At 43.7% G+C, this 24,032-nt stretch overlaps 1 protein-coding gene across 1 annotated transcript in view; it reads right to left on the bottom strand.

The window, feature by feature from the left end:
• LOC138833418 (MTRF1L release factor glutamine methyltransferase-like) overlaps positions 1–23,206 on the bottom strand; it is a 60,685-nt gene extending 37,479 nt beyond the window's left edge. The window contains 2 exon segments of the mRNA XM_070031757.1: positions 21,712–21,820; positions 23,170–23,206. Of these exon segments, the coding sequence (XP_069887858.1) occupies positions 21,712–21,820; positions 23,170–23,206 (146 nt within the window).
• Between the last annotated feature and the right edge of the window lie 826 nt (positions 23,207–24,032).

The following is a 24,032-nucleotide window of genomic DNA, read 5'->3' as shown; positions in this document are numbered from 1 at the left end:
CATCCTCCTGAGGCGCTAGGATGACAAGCATGAGTGACAAGCATCCAGCTTCCACTTCAGGTTTCTTAGTGGTGAATTGGAGATAGTATTCTCATGGGACCTTTTGTGTCTGGAATAGTTTGGAAGCCAGATCCTCAGATCTCAGCTTCCTGAGAAGGCAGGCTGACAGACCTCAGCTATACATCCCTAAGCTGTGACACTGTACTGCAAGGGGGTACTTGGCTGCACATGGTGGAGTAATAGCCATGTGCCCAAGAGGTAAGGGTCAGTACCAATGCCACGAGTGCAAGGTTCATCACTGAGAAAAAACAAAACAAAAAAATTGTCTGCAGTAGACAACTCACCCACTCTTCAGTAATACATAATTTTGTCTCTGCCATGGAGACATACCTGCATCTCCATATTCTTGTCTGCATAATCATCTCAGTTGTGTAGCTTTAAAAGGACCATATGAAAGAATGCACTCTGTGAAGGACACAGCAGATGGCACTCTTTGAAGGACTCAGCACACAACATCCTGTGAAGACTTAGCACCCAGCACGCAATGCAGGACTTAGCACACTGCACCCTGTGAAGAACTCAGCACACAGAACCCTGTGCCACACTCAGCACAGAGCACCCTATGAAGGATTCAGCACTTAGCTCTATTCCACAAGCTGTCATTAGAATAAGGATGCTGTCATCAGTATCAGCATTCTTTGAGGAACATTTCACAAATCACACAAGTTCACATCTAATGGTTTAGTGGGTTGTTTTTTTTGGGGGGGGCAGGATACCCATAGGGCTTGAACTCAACGCATGGGGATACTGTTCTAATAACATTTGCTCAAGGCTAAGGCTCTGCTACTTAGAGCCACATCTCCAAGAATCTCATATACTTCCTATCAGAGCTTTGTTTTAAAGCTCCCAAGCAGCCAGGATGATGGGGGTAAGCCAGCAGCATCTGCTTCTGTGGAGCTCAGTTGAAGCTGTTTACATCTGCTTGAGTCAGGTTAGGTCCAACTGTCAGTGCCAGACTCCTGGCTTGTCCGTGATGTGGTATTTGAAGTTCTGTCCTTCTATAATTGCAGTTAGAACATTCTACCATTTTTTGGTGGCAGTGGTGGGGCTTGAGTAAGGGCTTAGACACTCTCCCTAAGCATTTGTGCTCAAGGCTAGCACTCAATTGATTGAAAGACAGCAGAATTTCCAGGTTTTCTGCATAAGTGACACTGAGGAATCAAACCAAGGGCTTCATGTTTACTAGGGGAGCACTCAATCACTGAGCCCCAGGCGTAAAGGAGGTATAAATAGATAGATTGTTGTATATAAATATTATATAGACAAAAGAGAGATGTCTATATTATTACATTATAGATAATATTGTTTTCAATTATTAGGTATTAAATTATATCTCCATTTATTGATGTGTCCCAGCTAACAATTAATAAAGCATTAATTAATACTCAATATCCTGTTATTGTTTATCATATATGTACATACATCCATACATATAATTAAATATTTTAGAGAATGAGACAGGTGTCTATATGTTATTAAATTATGCATCATGTACTACTACCAATTATTAGGTATTTATGTCTCCATGCAATTTTTATTCTGTTAATACTTAATAAAATATTAATTAAACTTAATCCACATCCTATAATTACCGCATCTAATTTTATCCTAGAATGATTCATTACTAATTCAATCTGTTTATCATTTGTTGTAGTGACAAATCTTTCCACCTATGACTTTTTTTACCTTTGTGACATTCTACTTACATAGCTTATTGATTTGCATCCAAATTATACATCCTACCTGACACTGAGCATTTTCAAAGAAAAGAAAATCATGTATTACTTTCGGCTTCCCACTCTATGATTACATTATTGTCAGTGTTGTTATCTAAACTCAGGGCCTAGAAAGCTCAATTCATTTATGTGTGGCTCCCAGCACAGCAGCCTCTAGCCAATTCAGCTGCCAGGTTGTTCCCAGGCCCTGAGATCGAGCCCCAAATATTGACTCTATATTGTGCTTAGTGTAGCTATTTATTTTTTAATTCACTTATTTACCATTTATTTTATTGACTGTTCTTACACATGGACTATTTATTTCATTTATTACATAGGATAGATTTGCCTATGTATGACACTTCACACCTGACATCCAGGACATTCACAGCGAAGGAAAACCTGTGTCACCAAGAGTTTCTTACTCTATGAAACAATTTTTGTAAGTGCTGGCATCTGAACTCACAACCTACAAGGCCCAATTCATAAATTGGCGAGTGTCAGTATGCCAGCCTGGGGCATATGGAGTTGACAAGCAGTTTCCAACACCTGAGATCGAGCCCCAGGGGTTGACAAAATAAGAACAGATTGACATACAGATGGTAGTACACAAAAAAATATAGATCCGTAAAGAGTTCCAGAGATGTCTATACATTATTCAGCTAACTAGGCTAAATTCCTACCAATATTTGGGTATTTTAATGCCTCCATGTAATTTATATTATTGTTTTCATCCTTAATGAATTGTTAATTAAATCAACCACTGTCCCAAAACTATTGAGTCCATGTAATTAATAGTATTCTTTTAATGTTTCAAAAATATTCATGAAAATCCATCGGCCTCATAAAATCACTCTAATTTTATGGTAGCATCATTCAGGAACAACTAATTACACCTTGACATTCATAACCTTCCATCGTTATTCCTATGAATAGGAATGAGACTATTAGGATCTCCCGCTGTTTGTAGAGGTCAGGACCAAGTTTGAACCCAGGGCCTATGTTGCCGTGTTGGCCTATGGCTTCCCTGGTAGCCCTCCAGCCTTCAGCAATGCCAGGTTTCCAACACTTTTCAGCCATGTCATTCAGACCCAGGAAGGTAACCTTGCAAAGAAAACAAATGGAAAAACCGGCAGCCATCTGCAAGTTGCAGGTTTTTCTTCTTTGTTTCTGTGTTGTTTTATGTATTTATTATTCCTGTCAGCATTTGGGCCCCGGGAACTCAGGTTTGGCTGTGGGTCCTTTGGCTGCACCCCAGCCTGGAATGATCAAAGCTGAGGCACAGTTGCCATGCCCTGAGTTCAAGCTCTGTGCTTGAGAAAATGAAAATAAAAAAAGTAAACACATTAAAATATTTTAAAAATTATGAGGCTGCTTGGCTTGGAATTCATGCCATTTTTTCTGCCAGTCCTGGGATTTGAACTCAAGGCCTAGGTACATCTAAAGCACTGTGGCAGAAGGGGAAGCTCACTATGCTGGTAGACAAGAAAGTCAGGCTTTTTCGCAGGGCCTGAATTCAAGTCCTAGCTCTTGCAAAAATAATATTCATATGCATTTTAAATACAGGATTCATATTTACATACACATGTTTACTGCATATTGCAGTTAGTGTGGTTATTCATTTTATTTTGTGTTTTATTTATTTCTTATGTATTTTAGTGAGTATGATTACACACATAACCTTTTTTACATCTTATTACATAGAACATAGATTTGCCAATGTACTATACCTCATTCCTGAGACCCAGGACTTTCACCGATAAGGAAGACAAATGGGACATTTGGCTTCTTCCACCAGGATTACTTAAGTTTTTGGCAGTTCTGTGATTTGAACTCAGGGCATAGAAAGCCCACTTCATGAATGGGACGTGGGTCAATGTTAGCACACCAGTCTGATGCAAATGGAGTTTTCGGTCAAATTTGGTCCTAGGAGTGGCCAATATATGAACACATAGATGTATAAAATGAAGTATGTGTGTATTTACATATGTATATGCATCTATAAACATATACAGAGAGAGACAGATAGACATTTATGTAGATTCTAGTGTATAACTCTATATGAAGAGTGATGTCTATATCTTAATTTTATATATTCTATTGCTACTAATTATTTGGTCTAAAATTATTCCTCCATTAATTAATCTCGGTAGAAGACTTAATAAAGCATTAATTAAATTAATGACCTATATTTAATGTATACAATCTTATATTAGAAAGACTAGTTAAATAGTAATTAAATTAGCACATTTCAAACATTCTATTAGTGTTCCTAGAGATAGGAACCAGTTTCCTAGGATCTTCAACCATGTGTATGTGGGAGTCCCAGGCTCGAATTCAGTTCGCCGGTGTCTGGGTTAACCTCCCGCTACACTGACCGCCCACCAGCCTCAGCCATGCAAAGTCATGTACAATTTTCAAGCCAAGTCAGTGAGAACCAGGATGGTCACTGTGCAAAAGAAACAAAGTAAAAACTGTTGTGTAAAACTTTCTGGTTTTTCTTCTTCCATTTTGATTTGTTTGTTTGCTGGCCAGTGCTGGGAGTTGAAATTGGGTCCTAGGATCCTTGGATCATCTGTGGGTGTAAAAGCTGCACCCCAGCCTAGGGTAATCAAGGCTGAGGCAGAGATGTGACGAACTGAGTTCAAGCCCCGTGCCTGCCCCCCCCCCAAAGTTAAGGTCCTAGCTTGGAATTTGGGACATTTTATCTGCCATACCTGGGATTTGAAATCAGGGCCTGGGTAACTCTATTTTGCTGTGGGTGAAGTGGAAGTTCACCCTCCTTGAATAAAAGAAAGTCAAGAGCATTTCCCAGGGCATGAATTCTAGCCCCAGGACTGGCAAAATAATATTTATATACATTTATAATGTACATCATATATGTATTTGTGTAGGTATTACATATTGTACCTAGAAAACAATATTTTCACAGACAGCAGAACAAGTCAACATTGGCTTCTTACTCCATCTATTGTCTTTGGAGCTGCTAGGATTTGAACTCAGGGCCTCGAAAGCCAATTCATCAAGGGATCAATGTAAGCACAGCAGCATCAAACAAATTCACTGCCAGAGAGTTCCCAGGACCTAAGTTTAACCTCCAGGAGTGGCCAATATATAAATAGATAGATGCATAAATTACTGCAAATACATATATATGCATAGAGAGTGAGAGAGATGTATATGTATATTCCAGTGTATATTTAAATATATAAATATATTTATAGAATGTGAGAAGTCTATATATCATTAAATTACAGGTAATATATTACTAATCATTATTAAGTATTAAATTATGCCTTCATTTAATGATGTATCATGGTTTAAGGCACAATAAATTGCTTCCTTTTGAAAAATTAGCTCAGGGACAATGCCTAAGCTCACAGTTCAAGCCTCAGGGCCTGCACCAAAAAAAAAAAAAATATATAGCCAGTAACTCCATGTGTCTATGGATGTGTGAATGTATTTCTATTAGTGAACATGCAGAGTCACTATGAAGAAAGGCACCCAGTTAGGAAATTTGCTTTGAATAGAATGATTTCATAGCACAGAGGGTGCTTTCAAGACAGTGCATGTTCCAGTGCCCCCCTCCCTGTTCCCAGAATAGCCTGAGGGTTTCTCCACAGCCCAGGTTGCTGGAGGAAGTCTGTCTCTTTGTTGGAACAGGCAGACAAAAGGCCTCACTCCCTACAGCTCTCTAACAAACAACTATATCTGGGCCAACTAGTGATGATGATTGTGGGCAGGCCCTGAAGACTAGGAGAAAAGGGCCTCTTTGTACCCCAAGATATCTCTCTCCCCAGTGCTCTGTTTTGACAGGAAGCCTTCATTTGTGCCACCTCCCGGGGCAGGCCAAGTTCCCTGCACTTATCCTGTCTTTGTTAGAATATGTTCTAGTGTTGAAACAAACTGCTACAATTAGTTCAAGATTCCTTCTGGCAGACAACAACCAGGGAGCTGAACCTAATGCAATGATTCATTATTGGCAACATTGCCTCCCTAGGTTTTTGGAAGCTTGCTACATCTAAGCACATTTGCAAAATCACAATGTTCCCTGTTATGTAGGTCTGGTGGAGCTCATCAGGTTTTGAAACATTTGACCTCTCCTAGTTGGGCCTTGGGTGGCTAGGTTTGAACACAGTGCCTGAGTACTGACCATGAGCTCAGAACAGAAGCACAATGTGTGATAGGAAGACCCCTACTCAGGCAGGCAAACCCATCTAGTCGTCTGGAGTGACAGAGCCCACCTCAGCAAAGTTGGTAACAAAGAAGCAACTTTATTGAGAAGGTTTCTACACTGACCGGCCAGGGCCACAGCACAGGCTAAGGAGCTGATACTGCCACCCTGAGCATCCCCCATTCTTTGGTTTTTAAAGGCAAAATCCATGAGATCGAGCCAGGACATGCACAGGTGACCAATGAAATCATACCATACAAAAGGATTGCATGGTCATACCAGACCACACACAGGTGGCTAATAGGCAGATTTTACTGTAAGCATGTGTGAAAGGTAGGGTTTACCACCATAAGCAGATGTTGTCCGGTAGTTGGAGCCAGATTACATTCTATCTGTTTTATGTGTCAGTCTTTAACTCAACAATCAAGGTAAGTTAGGTTGTTAAGGGGAGGGGAAACTAGAGGCATTCTTTCCATTCTAGAGGCATTCTTTCCATTCCAGGAGCAGGGCTGCTTGGAGCCAAAATCTAGTTATCCTTGTTTAAAGTTTTTTTTTTTTCTAAAATCCCTAAAACAAAGGCAAATCCTGGAAAGAAGCTGTACCAGCTCAAGTCTCCTCTCATGCCTACTTCCCAGTGCTTTACCCTTTGATGTCACAGTTTCACTTCTGGTATCTGTGTGTGTGTGTGTGGGGGGGGTAATTTGTGTGCATATAACAGTCCTGGAGCTTAAATTCAGGAACTGCGCACGGTACCTGAGTTTCTCCTGTACAAGGATAGCACTCTACCACTTAAGCCACAGAGCCACTACAGGCTTTTTCTAGTGATGTGCCACTGAGGATTCAAAGCCAGGTTTTCAAACATGCAAAGCACTCTACCGCTAAGACCCATTCCCAGCACTGCACTTCAGGTTTCTTTCTTTCTTTTCTTGTAAGTTGGAGGAGTTGAAGTCTGGGCCTGGGTGCTGTCACTCAGCTCTTCAGCTTAAGTGGAGAGCTCTACCACTTGAGCTACAGAACCCATTCAGGTTTTCTGTTGGTTCACTGTAGATAACCATCTCTAGGAATCTCCTGCTCAGGCTGGCTTTGGACCATGATCCTGTGCTCTCAGCCTGCTGAGTAAGTAGCTAGGATGATAAGCATGAGTCACGGACACCCAGCTTCCACTTCAAGTTTCTAAGTGGTGAATAGGAGATGATAATGTCATGGGACCTTTTGTGTGTGGGATAGTATTGAACCCAGATCCTCAGCTTCCTGAGCAGGCAGGATGATAGACCTCAGCTAAAGACACCTAAGCTGTGACACTTTGCTGCAAGGGGTTCCTTGGCTCGGCGCGGTAGAGTGTTAGCCATGAGCATAAGAGGAAAATCTGTGTCTAGGCTCTGAGTTCAAGGTTCATGATGGAGAAAAATAAACCAAAACAATTGTCTGCAGAGACACCTCAATAGAGTTCAGTACATACATAAATTTGGCCTTGCCTTGGGAAATATCTGTGCCTCAAGTTTCTCACCTGCACAATCATCTTACTTGTGGAGCTCTAACCAGGATCAGATGAAAGAATACACCCCGTGAAGGACTCAGCACCCAGCACCCCAGGAAGGACTCTTCATATATATGAAGGACTCTTCATATCCCTCAAGCTGTCATTAGAATTAGGATGTTTTCATCAGTATTTCCATTCCTTCAGAAACATGTCACGAACCACACAAGTTCACATCTAACGGTTTAGACAGGTGGTTAGTCGGGGTTGGGGGGAGAGAAAGGGTCATCAGACTCAGGGTTTGCACTCGTAGGGTTGTGGGTACTGTCCTAAGATCTTTTCCTCAAGGGTAGAGCTCTACCACTTTGTGCCTCAGCTCAGAGTCTCACAGACTTCTTGCCAGGACTGAGTTTTCAACCCACCACCTGAGCAGCTAGGGTGAGTAAGCAGCATCTGGTTCGATGGAATTGGTTTGCAGCTGTTAACCTCTGGCTCTCAGGATAGATGGCAGCTGTTATCTTCAGATTCCCGGCTTGCTCTGTCATGAAGTATTTAATGCCCTTGCCTTGTATACTTGCAGTTAGAACCTTCTAACTTTTCTTTGGTGCTTGAGTGACAGCACCACTTCCGGCTTTTCTGTGCATGTGATAGTGTGGAGACAAACCCAGGGTTTCATACCTACTAGGCAAGCACTATACCACTGAGAACCAGGAGTGACAAGTGTAGAAATATATATATATATATATATATATATATATATATATATATATATATATGTATAAAATAAGAAAAATATCTGTATATTATTAAATTACATATCCTATATTACTATCAATTATACATAATTAAATTATTCCTTCATTTCTCATTGTTGAAAATATAATAAAATATTAATTGAAAATTAGTCAATGTACTATGATTATTGTTTTTAAGTTTAAAATATAATCATACACTAATTACTAATGTAATTGTTACTTTTACAACATTCCATTCATATGGATGTATGTCAGAATGCGTTTCTTAGCATCTCCCGCCATTCGTAGGTGGCGGTCCCAGATTTTGAACACTGGGCCTAGGTTGCTGGTTTTGGCTATGGCTTGCCTGATAGCCCACCAAACTTCAGCAGTATAAGGTCACATACTCTTTCTGGGCCCTTTCATTTAGACCCAGTATGGTCACAATACAAAGGAAAAAAACAAAGTAAAACCGCCTTCTGGAACTTCCCAATTTTAGGCTTATTCTCACCCCCCCTTTTTCTTTTTTTCTTTTTTGTTGTTTGTGGCGCCAGAAATCTGGGTCTGGACACTGTTCCTCAACTATTCATCTCAAGATTAGTGTTCTACCACTTGAGCCATAGCACCAATTCCAGCTTTTTTCTGCATATGTGGTGCTGAGGAATCAAGCCCAGGGCCTTATGCATGCAAAGCAAGGACTCTACTACTGAGCCAACTTCCCTGCCCCACTCCTTTTTTTTTTTATCAGTCCCGAGATTTGAACTTGGGTCCTAGGATCTCAGAATGGGCTGTGAGTCCATTGGCTGCACCCCAGCCTAGGGTGATCGAACCTGAGGCAGAATTGCCACAAGATGAGTTCAAGCACCGGCCCTGAAAAAAATAAATTAAGGCCATGGCTTAGAATTTGCTCCATTTTTCTGGCAGGCCTGGATTTGAACTCAGGGTCTGGGAAACTCTGTGACACTGTGGGGGAAGGGAAGTTCACTGTTGTTGAAGACAAGAATTTCAGACCAGTTTCCAGGCCTGAATTTAAGCACCAACACTGGAAAAATTAATATTCATATATGTGATCTTTTTACATACATGGGCTTACTCCATTTGACATTCATTACCCTTATTTATTCATTATTTATTTTATTTAGTATTATTACATACATAACATTTATTTCATTCATTACACCTTATCACATGCATATATTTGAATATGGATTATACTTCATACTGAGACCCAGGATTTTTACAGAGAAGGAAAAAAAATGTGTCAAAGTAGGCAGGATGACAGATATCAGCCACAGATGCCTAGACTGTAACACTTTTGTAAGGGTTTCCTTGGGTCCCCTTGGTAGGGTGCTAACCATGAGCACAACAGGGAAGGGTCAGTAGCTAGGCCCTGAGTTTAAGGTTCATGAGCGAGAAAAAATAAACCAAAACAATTGTCTGCAGGAGAAAACTCACTAGAGTTCAGTACATACATCATTTTGGCCCTGAAATGGGGACATATCTGAGCCTTAAGGTTCTCATCAGTACAATAATCTTTGGAGCTCTTACAAGGACCAGATGCAAGAATGTACTCAGTACACCATTCCTCATATAAGACTCATGACAGAGCTGTATCCCACACACTGTCATTAGAATTAGGGTGCTTTCATCAATGTTACCAAACTACACAAAGTTCACATCAAATAATTTAGAGGGGTGGGTTTTTTGTAGGGGAGTGGTGAGTCAGCCACGGGGATTACACTGAAAGTTTGGGGGCACAGTCCTAAGATCATTTGCTCAAGGCTAGAGATCTACCACTTTGAGCCACAGCTCAGAGTTTTGCAGACTTCCTGTCAGGACTGGATTTTAAAACCACCAGTGTCTGATCTCAGCCCTCCAGTATCTTGGATGACAGGGCTGAGCGAGTCAGAAGCATCTGGTTCTAATAAAAGACCCCAAAGAGCAAAAACGCGCCTCAACGGAAAGAACACTGCTGGAGGAATATCAATACCAAATTTCAAACTCTACTATAAAGCCATAGTAATCAAAACAGCTTGGTATTGGCATAAGAACAGACCTCAGGACCAATGGAATAGAATTGAAAACCCAGAAATGAACCTACAGACCTATAGCCATCTAATCTTCGATAAGGAAGCTAAAACAATAGAATGGAAGAAAGACAGCCTCTTCAGTAAATGGTGCTGGCAAAATTGGTTAACTACATGTAGAAAACTAAAGCTAGATCCTTATATATCACCCTGCACCAGAATCAACTCCAAATGGATCAAAGACCTTGAACTCAAAGCAGACACTCTGGAAACATTACAGGATGGAATAGGAGAAACATTAGGTCTCCGTGGCTCAGGCCGAAATTTTCTGAATAGAGACCCGGAAGCACAACAAATCAAAGAAAGGTTGGACAAATGGGATTGCATACGGTTGCAGAGCTTCTGCAGGGCAAATGACATAGCTAGCAAGATCAATAGAAAGCCCACCGATTGGGAGAAGATCTTTACTAGCCATACAACGGACAAGGGTCTCATATCTAAAATATACTTGGAACTCAAAAAATTAAACCACCCAACAACAAATCCTCAAAGAAACAACTGCCCAATAAATAAGTGGGCGAAAGACTTAAAGAGAAGCTTCTCTGAAGAAGAAAGAAGGATGGCCAATAGACACATGAAGAAATGTTCAACATCCCTAGCCATAAAAGAAATGCAAATCAAAACAACATTGAGATATCACCTCACTCCAGTTAGAACAGCAAAAATCAAGAACTCTAACAACAACAGATGCTGGAGGGGATGTGGACAGAAAGGAACCTTACTTCATTGTTGGTGGGAATGTAAACTTGTTCAACCACTTTGGAAAGCAGTATGGAGGTTCCTCAAATGACTTCACATAGATCTCCCCTATGATCCAGCAATCCCACTTTTGGGCATTTACCCAAATGTTTACAAACAAGACCACACTAAAGCTACCAGCACAACTATGTTTATTGCAGCATTATTTACCATAGCTAAGATATGGAACCAACCCAGATGCCCCTCAGTAGATGAATGGATCAAGAAAATGTGGTATATATACACAATGGAATTCTATGCCTCCATCAGAAAGAATGACATTTCCCCATTTGTTAGGAAATGGAAAGGCTTGGAAAAAATTATATTAAGTGAAGTAAGCCAGGCCCAAAGAAGCATAGGTCCCATGGTTTCCCTTATTTGCAATATCTAGTATAGGTATGAGTCAAGCGGAAAAGGTCAGATAATGTGATGTTAGGAAAATGAACCCTTAAATATGTATTTTAATGTTTTCGTTTCTTTCATGCATATGTTTCTAACGCATTTATAAGATTATTTCTTTGTTGCTTTGTATGTCCCTCCCCCACAGTGTAACCCCCGCTTTCACTATATTTGATGTCAGTATAACATGTGGAGGAGTTGGGGGCAAACAAGTCGTTTAAGGATTCAGGTGGACCTGTTGCAACAATGAGAAGTACAAAATGTCATGTCAAAACCAGCTTTACAATGTCGGTGGGGGGGGGAGGGTGGTATAATTGGGTGGGGGGAGGGGGAGGCTGGGAAGGGAGGTGAAGGGTAAACAAAGGAGGAGGCTGCAATGCTTGGTAAGAAATGTATGCATTATCCTGCCCATGTAATTGTAGCCCCTCTGTACAGTATGTTCTCAAATAAAATAAAATAATATTAAAAAAAAGAAAGATATTAAAAAAAAAAAAAGAAGCATCTGGTTCTGTGTACCTGGGTTGCAGCAGTTTACCTTTGGCTAAGTCAGGTTACATGGCAGCTCACATCACCAGACTCCTAGCTTGCTCTACAATGATGTATTTGCAGTCCTATTCTTATATCTTTGCAGTCAGAACATTCTATTGTTTTGTTTTGGTGCCAGACCTGCATCTTGAGTAAGTGTCTAGAAACAGTCCCTAATCTTTTAAGCTCAAAGCTAGTACTCGACTGTTTGAGCAACAGCATTACTTCTGGATTTTTCTGTGCAAGTGGTAGTGAGGAATGGAACCTAGGACTTTGTACATACTCAGTGAGCACTCTAACACTGACCCCCAGGAGTGACAATTGTATAAACAGATAAATTTGTAGATTGGTAGATAGAGATAGATGGCTCAGTGGTAGAACGCTTGCCTTGCAGGCCTGAGGTCCTGGGTTCGATTCCTCAGCACCACATAAGTAAAAAGAAAAAAGCCAGAAGTGGTGTTGTGGCCCAAGTGGTAGAGTGCTAGCCTTGAGCTGAAGAGCTGAGGGACAGTACCCAGGCCCAGAGGTCAGGCCCTATGACCGGACCCATAAAAAAAGAAAATTAGTCAATGTAGAGTAATTGTTGTGTATAGTTTTAGAATATAATCATATACCAACTACTAATTTAAATGTTACTTTTATAACATTCTATTTGTACGGATGTATATCAGAATGAATTTCTTAGAACTTCCCACCATTCATTAGTGGCAGTTCCAAGACTGGACCTCCAGGTCTAAGTTGCTTGTTTCAGCTTTGGCTTCCCTAATAGCCCACCAAACATTAGCAATGCAATGTCACGTACACATTCTGGGGCTTGTCATTTAGACCCAGATGGTCACAATACAAAGGAAAAAAAAAATAAAACAACCTTCTTGAACTTCTCAGTTTCATCCTTGTCCTTTTTATTGTTTTTTTTTTTTTTTTCTGTCAGCTCCAAAATTTGAAGTAGGGTCGTAGGATCCAGTGAGTAGCTGTGGCAGAGATGCAAAGACCTGAGTTCAAGCCCTGGGCTAGGCCATAAAAAAAGTAATAACAATGAGACCCTGGCTAGGAAATTGCATCATTTTTCTAGCAGGCCTGGGATTTGAACTCAGGGTCTGGGTAACTCTGTGACACTATGTGTGAAGAGGAAAACTCACCGTCCTTAAAGACAAGAAATTCATGGGGCTGGGAAGGTGGCTCAGTGGTAGAGTGCTTGCCTTGCATGCATGAGGCCCCTGGTTCAATAACTCAGCACCACATAAGCAGAAAAAGCTAGAAGTGGCACTGTAGCTCAAGTGGTAGAGTGCTCGCTCACCTTGAACTGAAGAGCTGAGGGACAGTGCCCACGCCCAGATTTCAGGCACCTTGACTGGCAAAAAAAAGAAAAGGAAAGAAAAAAGAAATTCAGACCAGTTCCCAGGGCATGAATTGAATCCCCAGCACAGGAAAAGATAATATTCATATATATGAGATCTATTTACATACATAGGTTCTACTGCACATGACATTTGTTACCCTTATTTAGTATTGTTACAAATATAACATTTCCTTTATTATATCATATGCCATAGGATATATTTGCATATGGATTATACATCCTATTGAGACCCAGGACTTTCACAGAGAAGAAAAAAAATGTGTCAAATTGGCTTCTTACTCCACAAATAAATTTTTGGCCAGCTAGTATTTCAACTCATCCTACATTGCCCAATCCATAAATGGGGTACAGTCTTAGCACAACAGCCTCCGGCAAACTGAGCATCCAGGAAATTCTGATGAACTGTGATCAAGCCACAGTAGTGCTCAAAAATGTGTAGATTGATATTATATATATATATATATATATATACCTGCACCTATATGTGTATATATATATATATATATATATATATTTACAAACACTTACAAAGAGGGAATGTGAAGATGTTATTAAATTATATATATGTTAGAACCAATTATTAGTTACTAAATTATGACTCCATTTAATGAGGTATCATGGTTGAATACTTACAAAAGACTTAAAAATTAGTCAATATCCTTAATCATACCTTGGTGCTAGAATGAAGATTTAAATCCAATAATTTTTGTGTGGCATTCTAAAATAGAATCATGAATTAACTGCAAATTTAATTATTACTTTTATAACATTCAATTAGCATTCATCAGGATCTCCCTCCATTTGTGGGTGATAGTCATAGCATTCGAATTCCAGGCCTGGGTAGGTTACTTTGAATGCAAAACATTGGAATGACACCATGAAGATTTCAGATTGTCATGATTAAAAAAGAGAACAACAAGAAGAAAAGAAAGCCAGGTGTCAGTGGCTCCTGCCTATAAACCTAACTAATCCTGAGGCTGAGATGTAGAGAATGCCAATTTGAATTCATCCGGGGCAGGAAAGTCCACAACACTCTTCTTTTTCAAACAGATCACAGGGGAAAAAAATATGAGTGGGGCTGTGGTTCAAGGGCAGAGTGCTATCCTTGAGCAAAAGGAGCTCAGGGACAGGGCCTAGGCTCAAAGTACAAACCTGGACCTGCCTAAACCCCCACCCCCAAAAAAGGAGGCAATAACTCCATGTCTCTGTGTATGGATGGATGATGTATGGATGATGGGCATTCAGCAGGTTGCCCATGATCATGTCCTTCCCTCAACCTGGGCAAGTCCTCAGAGAGTCCTAAGTCTGAGCCAGCAGCTTGAACAAAGCATCCTTCTCTGCCATTTAATAACTGAAGCCCCGCCAGCTTTGCCTGGGCTGTGCAACAAGTGCCTTATGTTCTGGCTGAGATGTCCCATCGGGACACCGAGCAGCCAGCCACTGCCTCCAGGGAGACCACAGGTCCTAGGCTGTAGGAGTTGTCAAAGGTTCTGGCTCCATATTCTCTATCCCTCTGTTAAATGTGAGCCTACTCCTCTGGGGCCTGGTGGCTATTCATCATTCACCATTCTCATTGCCGAGTCACAGGTTGTTCCCAAATCTTGGCAAAGATATGAAGTAGCAAGCGATTTCTGCACCAAAAGGGATAAGCCAATAAAGCCCACCCTCATAGTTCCTGTCAGAAGTGAGCCTTGAGCTGTGAATGTGGCTTAGTGGTAGAGTACTTACCTAGCACACAGAAAGGCTTGGGTTTGATTCCGCAGGATCACAGAAACAGAAAAAGCCAAAAGTGGCACTGTGGCTTAAGTGATAAGAGTGCTAGCCTTGACCAAAGGAAACTCAGGAACATGCCCAGACTCTGAGTTCAAGCCCCAAGACTGGCAAAAAAAGTGAGCCTGGTGAGACATATTCTTCTGGTACTCATAGGAGGGCCAAGGTTAGAGGTAAGAGATAGGGTAGAGGACAGTTGCTGGTGGCTCACACCTGTAATCTTAGCTACTCAGGAGGCTGAGATCTGAGGATCACAATAGCAAGCAGGAAAGTCTATATGAGACACTTTTCTCCTATTAAACACCCCAAAAGTCAGAAGTAGAGCTGTGGTTCAAGTAATAGAGTGCTAGCCTTGAGCACAAAACCTCAGGGATAGCATCCAGGTCATGAATTCAAACCCTAGGACTGGCATGAACACACACACACACACACTCACACACACACACACACACACACACAAACACACACACACACACACACACAAACACACACACACACACACACACACACACACACACAAACCAAGCTAGAGCATTTGCCAGTCAGCCTGCACAAGTTCCATCTCTAGCAACTCAATATTTAAAAAAAAAGAGGGAGAAGGGAATGAAAAACTTGCTCCTGGAGGTGGTATAACCAGTGCCAAAATTCCAGTGGAGTTCTAAGATGTGGAACAAGATAGAGAGCCTCAGGCAGAAGGTACAAACTGCACAAAGTTTCTTGAGTTGTGGTGTAGAATAGGTGGTGTGGGTGGAATGAAGGTTCTGAGGCTTCACACAAGTCCGGTAATACATTCAAGGCTGGGTCAAGGCTTTTATTTGATCCACAGGGAGGGCAGAGGGTGGAAGTCCCAGAATGGGGCCCAGGGGGAAGATTAGCTTGGCTTTTCACGATGGACCCCAGCCATTTCCTGTGGCTGGTGGCCTTTTTTTCACAGCTCCTGACCCTCAGGCCTCCTTTCCATGGAGGAGTCAGGGCAAATGCACGGAAGAACACTTGCTTAAGAAAAGGTTCTATTTTAATGTTTTCGTTTCTTTCATGCATGTGTTTCTAACGCATTTATAAGATTATTTCTTTGTTGCTTTGTATGTCCCTCCCCCACAGTGTAACCCCCGCTTTCACTATATTTGATGTCAGTATAACATGTGGAGGAGATGGGGACAAACAAGTCGTTTAAGGATTCAGGTGGACCTGTTGCAACAATGAGAAGTACAAAATGTCATGTCAAAACCAGCTTTACAATGTCGGTGTGGGGGGGGAGGGGGGTATAATTGGGTGGGGGGAGGGGGGTAAAATTGGGTGGGGGGAGGGGGGAGGCGGGGAAGGGAAGTGAAGGGTAAACAAAGGAGGAGGCTGCAATGCTTGGTAAGAAATGTATGCATTATCCTGCCCATGTAATTGTAGCCCCTCTGTACAGTATGTTCTCAAATAAAATAAAATACAATTAAAAAAAAAAAAAAAAGGTTCTAGGGGGCTGGGAAGGTGGCTCAGTGGTAGAGCGCTTGCCTTGCATGCATGAGGCCCTGGGTTCGATTCCTCAGCACCACATAAGCAAAAAAGAAAAAAGCCGGAAGTGGCACTGTGGCTCAAGTGGTAGAGCGCTAGCCTTGAGCTGAAGAGCTGAGGGACAGCGCCCAGGCCCAGAGTTCAGGCCCCACGACTGGATCCAAAAAAAAAAAAAAAAAAAAAAGAAAAGAAAAGGTTCTAGCCCAATGCTACTAGTGGCTCAACCCATATAAATCCTAGCTACTGAAAAGACTGAGATCAGAAGTTGTGGGTCAAAGTCAGCTCAGGGCAGGAAAGTTAGTGAGACTTTTCTTGCCGATGAACTACCAGAAATGGAGCTGTGGCTCAAGTGCTAGAGTGGCAACCTTGAGGCAAAAGTTAAAGAGACCGGAGCCTAGAACCTAAGTTCAAGCCCCAGTACTGGCACATAAAAAATAAAGAAAAGCTTTCAGGAGTTCCGAGTCCACTGTGGTGAAAGTCTAAATCAGTTGGGTGCTGGTGGCTCATGCCTATCCTCCTAGCTCATCAGGAGGCTTAGATCTGAGGATCGTCGTTCAAAGCCATCCTGAGCAGCAAAGTAGAGGAGACTCTGATCTCCAATGAACCACAGGAAAACTGGAAGTGGTACTGTGGCTCAATTGGTCATTTGAAGAGCTGAAGGGACACTGCCCAGGCCCAGAGTTCAAGCCCCACCTGGCCTGCATGAACCTCACTCTGTGGCTCTAGGCAGAGTAATTTCCAGTGGACTGCTAAGGGTCTCCCAATATCTAGGTGTCCTACAAGTCTTGAAAGCAGCCTCTTTGGGAGCCTTTTTCTATAGAGCGGGCCAAAGTATCAGACAACGGTCTAGCCTTCGGTCACTGAGGTCATCAGCCAGGTCATCAGAATGGCATCTGTCATGGGTGCAGTGTGGATCTGAGCAGTAAATCAACATTTCAGACCAGGTTTCTGGGCCAGGAGGGGCAAGAGCTGCAAGATGGCACAGCAGGTAATGCCTACTCACGGGGGCAAATTTGTCAGGCACACCTTAGGTGGGTGTTGAGTTGGGCTCATGAAAGACTTGTTGGCTCAGGAATCCACAGCTGGCCGTCTGCTGATTGTAGCAGTGGGTATCCCAGGAGTCCCAGGGCTCAGAGGCCTGCTTTCCTCACCAATGTTCAGCGGCAGATGAAGGTCTGCAATCATGCATTGAGTATAAACGAGCATCCATCGTGTTCTTCCCTTGGTCCTGTACCCTATGCATGGATGGAAGTGCAGGTTCCATAGAACTTACTGCCATGGCCCAGAACCCTCAGCCCAAGAAGGAGTTGGGGAGAAATAAATTACATGTCGAGAGTTTACTATGACTGTGCCTCTGGACTGCCCCCAGTTCTAGCTCAGCTCATCATTACCACCTTCCTGTGTGTATGTCTGTGTGTGTGTGTGTGTGTATGTGTGTGTGTGTGTGTGTGTGTGTGTGTGCGTGTGTGTGTGCATGGGCACATCTTAGTACTTGGGCTTGAACTCAGAACCCGGGCTCTTTTTTCATTCAAGGCTAGCAATTCTACCACTTGAGTCACAACTTTTCTTCCAGCTTTCAGGTGGTTATTTGAAGAGGAGAGTCTCACACACTTTAGAAAAGTGAGCTGGTGATAAGAAATGTACTCATTATCTTGCCCATGTAATTGTAACCCCTCTGTACAGTATTTTCACAATAAAAGATGCTATTGATACAAAAAAAAAAAAAGAAAAAACAAAGAGATGTGGGCTGCCTCTGAATGCCAATCCTTAGAACTCAGCCTCCTGAGGAGCTAGGAATATGAGAGCATGAGCTATTAACATCTGGCCACATTTTACTTCTTGGCTAAGACAGTGTACCTCTCTCTCAGCCTAGCACCTATTTATACCTAACCTTCTTCCCCCTCCCCCTACTCCTCCAGGCTTCAGAGGAAACGTACCCTCCCCTGAGGACATAGAAATTGGATGCTTGACAGTTTTGAGCTTTATGTTCTCCACACAGTTAAGGGCTGCTGGGAGCTGATGTGGAGATCAGAGATCTAGGCCAAGGTAAGTAGATAGCTGTTCGAACAGAAGACAGTATGAAGAGACATCCTTGCAGCTGGATGCCAGTGGCTCATGCCTATAATCCTAGCTAATCATGGCTGACACTTGAGGATCAAGCAAGATTCAAAGGTAGCCTGGGCAGACTGTTATCTGCAATGAATTACCAAAATGCTGGGAAGCAGAGCTACTGGAGTACAAGAGGTAGAGCACCAACCTTGTGCAAACAAGCTAAAGGATACCACCTAGGCTCTGAGTTCGAGCCCTGGTAAACACACACACACACACACACACACACACAAACATCCTTAGCAGGTGCCAGTGGCTCATACCAGCAATCATAGCTACTCAAGAGGCTGAGCTCTTAAGATGGCAGTTTGAAACTAGCCCAGGCATGAAAGTTCGTGAGATTCTTATATCTACTAAAATACTAAAAAGATGAAATGTGACCGGTGGATCAAGTGATAGAGTGTTAGATTTGAGCAAAGGAAGCTCAGTGCCTAGGTCCTGAGTTCCAGCTCTAGAGTTTTTTTTTAAAGACACATTTTGCCCCCCCCCCGCCCTTAGGCCATCAATCCAGATTTTGGTCATCCTAGATCTCACTTCCACTCCTGCAATTTCTACAGCACCACCACAAGTGGCCTGTTTCTGGCAAGCTCTGGGTTAAGAAGTGAATGTACACAAGGGGGGCATACCTAGGTCAAGGCTAATGCCCCAGAACATTGAGGTATTGGCCATACCAGTCTCTCCTCCCCCAATTTTCTGGCCTTGGAATCTAAAGTCTGTGCCTCTGTAATCTGGGCATCCAGAATTCTCTAGAAGGATTGGAGAGGCCCAGATGGGGCTGGAAGATAGACTTGCCTGCGATAAAGTACTTGGACATTTCCTAAGCACCAACAGATATTTCCAAGCCACCTTGGCCTCACCTCCAATGCAGCCTGGAATCTTCCTTGCTTGGGCAGCCTTCAGTCCGCTATCAAGCTGCAGTTGGCCAGAGCCACCGGCAACCCTGTTCCCTCACTCCACTACCAGCCTGCTGAGAGGGACATGCAGCCAGAGGTCTAGCTGAGGAAAAGGGCAGGACATCCCATGTCTGAGTTCCCCACCCAGAGACAGGCAAGGCTCTATTTCAGCTAGCCCAGCAGATGCAGAATCCCCTGCAGGAGGCCAAAGATTTGGACAGCTGGACTTGGGCCCCAAAGAAAAGTTGAACTCAGGTCTCTGGCCATTTAGGACTCATGGTAGACCCAGATAGGAGGCTAAAGGCAAGGTCGATGTGGAGGAGGGGCACCATCCGAGGTGAGAAAGAGGCAGACAGGCACCCAGGAACGGGACAGAGAAAGATGAGGGAAACACACACACACACACACACACACACACACACACACACACACACACACACACACACACACACACACACACAATATGGCACTGGTGTCTCACACCTGTCATCCTAGCTACTCAGGAGGCTGAGGTCAAAGCCAGCCAGCACAGAAATGCCTGTGAGGCTCTTATCTCCAATGAACCACCAAATAGCAAGAAATGGAGCTGCAGCTCAAGTGTTAGAGCACTAGCTTTGAGCACAGAAGCATAGGAACTTCACGTAGACCCTGAGTTCAAGGCCCAGGTCTTCTACATCCAAACTCACAGACACACACACACAGACAAAAGACACACGAACGCACAGACACACCCAGTGGTAGCCCAAAGCCTCAGCAGTCCCTGAGCACCCTGAACTTTCCACCCCAGAGAAGATGGCTCTACCATCATCAGACCAACTGCAGACAAAACTCAGAGCCTCTCACATGTCTGGAATGGTTCACAACATATCATCGCATTTCTACTGTACACACTGTTATGCAGAAAATTCAGCTACCTTTTATTTGGTTGTAGGTTATGGGGTTTGAGCTTTGGGCCTGCCAGCAGGCCCTCAGCTGTTCAGATGAAGGTGTGCGCTCCACTACTGGTGCCACAACACCACATCCAATTTTCTGGTGGTTCATTGGAGGTAAAGTCTCACAGACGTTCCTTCCCAAGCTGGCTTTGAACAGTGATCCTCAGATCTCAGCCTCCTGAGTAGCTAGGCTGACAGTTATGAGCCACTGGCAGCGCCAGGCTACACCCAACTTTTTTTTTCTTCAGCTCTTTTCTTTCTTTCTTTTTTTATTGTGAAAATCCTGTACAGAGGGATGACAATTACATGGGCAAGATAAGGAATACATTTCTTATCAAGCATTGTAGCCTCCTCATGTAGCCACCTTCTTATACCAAGGGAAAACCCAACTCATCAAGACACAAACCAAATGTAACCCTACACTTCAGACTTTGTCACCAGCATGCAAACCATTCTTCCATGGATGGAGAGCATATAATTGACACTACCATCCTACACCTGCTCCCATTCACCCACTCCCTGCCTACCACAGGCCATGACCTCTGGAGTTCTTGGTAAGGCACCACCCACCCTGCTATGGCTTCACACTGTGGTAAACCTGGAGAGTTATTAGAAATGTCTGTACAGTGAGGCCAGCACCTAGTCTCACAACCATAGCAACCATAGTACTTCACTATCTCTTGCAAGCAAAGAAGGGGTGTCTTTCTTTCTTGTTTGTTTTTTTGTTTTTGCTTTTGCTTTTTGGTTGAGGGGCTTGAACTCAGGGCTTGGGTACTCTCCTTGATGTCTAATTTTCCTCAAAGCCAGTGCTCTACCACTTGAGCCACAGTGCCACTTCCGGTTGGAGATTGGAGATGAGGTTCTGGTGGGACTTTCCTGCCTGGGCTATGAAATGAGAGCCTCTGGAACTCAGCCTCCTGAGTGGCCAGCATGACAGGTGTGGGATGACAGGCATGAGGCACCGGCTCATAGCTTAATGTGTCAAGTCCTTCAGAATGTCCACCTAGTCCTCCTCTAGACACTACCACCTAGACACCCCTCTACCTCCCTCAGGGACAGCAAAGGGATGCTAGAATCTGGGTGAAGCCATGGGGATTAAAGGGCCCCCTCCACATCACTAACCCCCTCTATCCTCCCATCTGCCTCCTGCAGATTGCCTGTTCTTCCAGGGCAGATCAGACCCCCAAAGAGTTCTTGGGCCTGCCCTATGTCCCCCTGCCCCACCCAAACGATACCTGAGGACTTCTGGGGCCAGCTGCTCCATGTCCTCGTGGAAGACATTAGGAGGGTTGCTGACAAGCGGGCCCAGGGGTACCCAGGGCAGAAGGACTGTCCAGCTCCCCTCTGTCAGAGGAGACACAAAGCACAGATGGATCTACTAAGAGCTTCAGGGCATAGCCATCCACTTGTCACAAAGGTCACTGGAGAACTGTTTTATGGTGACAGCCCTGGGGCCTGACCTCATGGCCTGGCACTGTCCCTAACTTGCTTTGTCTCCAAGGGAGTGCTCTTACACCTGAGCCACCATGCTACTTCCAGATTTTTCTGTGTATGCAGGACCTAGGAATCGAACCCATGCTTTCCTGTGTGCTAAGCGAGCCCTCCACCTCTGAGACAAAATCCCAGCCCTAGATAGCTGTTCTTCTGTGAAGCCTCAGGCCTGTCTTGGGACAGTTTCGCACATCTATACCAAGTCTCTCAACAGCAGCCCTGGCTGGAAATGAACACGCTCTGCTATGTTGCCCATCATCTGCAGCACCTTTGTTCTCTGTGCGTCTTTCAGATCCTCCTTGTTAAGCAAGACCCCCTTTTCAAGTGCTGTCTCCAAGAAGCCCTTTCTGATCACCTTGGAAAAGCTGGAGGCTCTCCGCTCTGCAGGCTGCCAGCCTTGTCAGACTCTGCCTTCCAGCCAGTGTGGGTTGAGAATGCATGAATGGGAAGGCTTGGATTCCACCACCGGATTTGTGAAGGCCCTGATACACCACCCAGGGGCAGGTGTTGTATCACACTCCGTGAGAGGGGGCTGGAAGCTTGGGCAATCTGTGGGCAAAAAGACAGGACCATTTCTTTGTGTGGGCTTGAACTGAGGATCTGGGAGCTGTCTTTCTGAGTTTTGTTGCTTAATGCTGGTGCTCTACCACTTGAGCCACAGCACCACTTCTAGCTTTTAGGTGGTTCTATGGAGAGTAGAGTTTCATGGGCTTTCCAGCTTATGGCTGGCTTCAAACTGTGATCCTCAGTTCTCAGCCTCCCGAGTAGCCAGGATGATAGGCATGAGCCCGAACCCCAGGTGATGGGCACCAAAGGCTTTTTGTTTTTTTTTGTTCCTGTTTATCTCCTGTCAACTAGAAGCCCAAGTTAAAATAATCATTACAGGGGATCAAATTCCTCTCCTAGGTCAGTTAATCCAAGGAGATAAAGTGTGTTTGGAAAAGGCTAGTCTCAGTTGGATTAGGGGTATTTCTGTGTGTGTGTGTGTGCGTGAGTGTTGGGAATACCTACCCTCATCTCTGTGGTGCCTCATCCTCCCAGCAGGGAGAGCATCCAGGATCCTGACCCCAAGGGAGGTGGATGGGGCAGGGTACCTAATGTCACAACCAGGGGGATGATCTGAATTCTGTCCTGCAACCTAAGCCTGGACAGATGAAGGAGAGAAGGAGAGGGTTAGGGAAACATGAAAGGGAGCCCCTTACCTTTGGCTACATGTACCAGCAAGAAAACTGAATACATCTTTCTTGGAAGTCAGATAAAAGGTGTATAATGTTCATTTATTTCATGATTGTGTTAGTCCTAGGGCTTGGATTCAGGGCTTGGGTGTTATCCCTGAGCTTCTTTTTTTCAAGGCTGAGGCTCTACCACTTGAGCCACAGCACATCTGGCTTTTTATGTGTGTTTTTGGGGAGGGAGGTGGTTTATGGGAGATAAGATTCACACGTACTTTCCTGCCTGGGTTACTCTGAGTCACAAAGATCAGACCTCAGCCTCCCAAAGTGCTAGGATGGTGGGTGGGAGCCATGAGCTCCTGACCGCCACCATCCATTTATAATCCCTTAAACCCAAGGCCAGGCCACCCATACTACACCTCCTTTTTGGGAGTAGGAAGCAGACATGAGTGGGTTTGATACTTCAACAACCTACCTATCTTTGAGCATTGTTCTGGGTCAGTCTGATGGAGGCTTCGTCCTTATCCACAGCAATGATTTGGCTCTGTCACAAGAACAAATGTTCCCCGGGAGGAATCAGGTCTGGGGTCTCTCCTCTGAACCCGCCACCCTAACCAAAACGACACTCCCCAGCAAAGGGTAGTACACACAGAGTGTTTTTATTGTCTTAGAGCCAAGGTCTTGTCAGAGAGGTGGGGGTATAGGTCAGAGGCCTGGGATTGTGCTGGGCAGGGGGACAAGGTGACACTTTCTCATCCACTTTCCTTCAATGGTGTAGCAGAGTGATGTGGGGAAGGACTCATGGGATGGACAATGAATAATCATCATGGTCTAGCCAGGGCACAGAGGGGCTTACCTCATGAAGCTGCTTCAACAGGCTGAGCAAAACAGCT

The sequence above is a fragment of the Dipodomys merriami genome, unplaced genomic scaffold (assembly GCF_024711535.1).
Source record: "Dipodomys merriami isolate MVZ:Mamm:240054 unplaced genomic scaffold, mDipMer1.0.p SCAF_207, whole genome shotgun sequence".
Taxonomy (NCBI): domain Eukaryota; kingdom Metazoa; phylum Chordata; class Mammalia; order Rodentia; family Heteromyidae; genus Dipodomys; species Dipodomys merriami.
The sequence above is the reverse complement of the archived record's forward strand: the minus strand, read 5'-3'. Positions and strand labels throughout refer to the sequence as shown.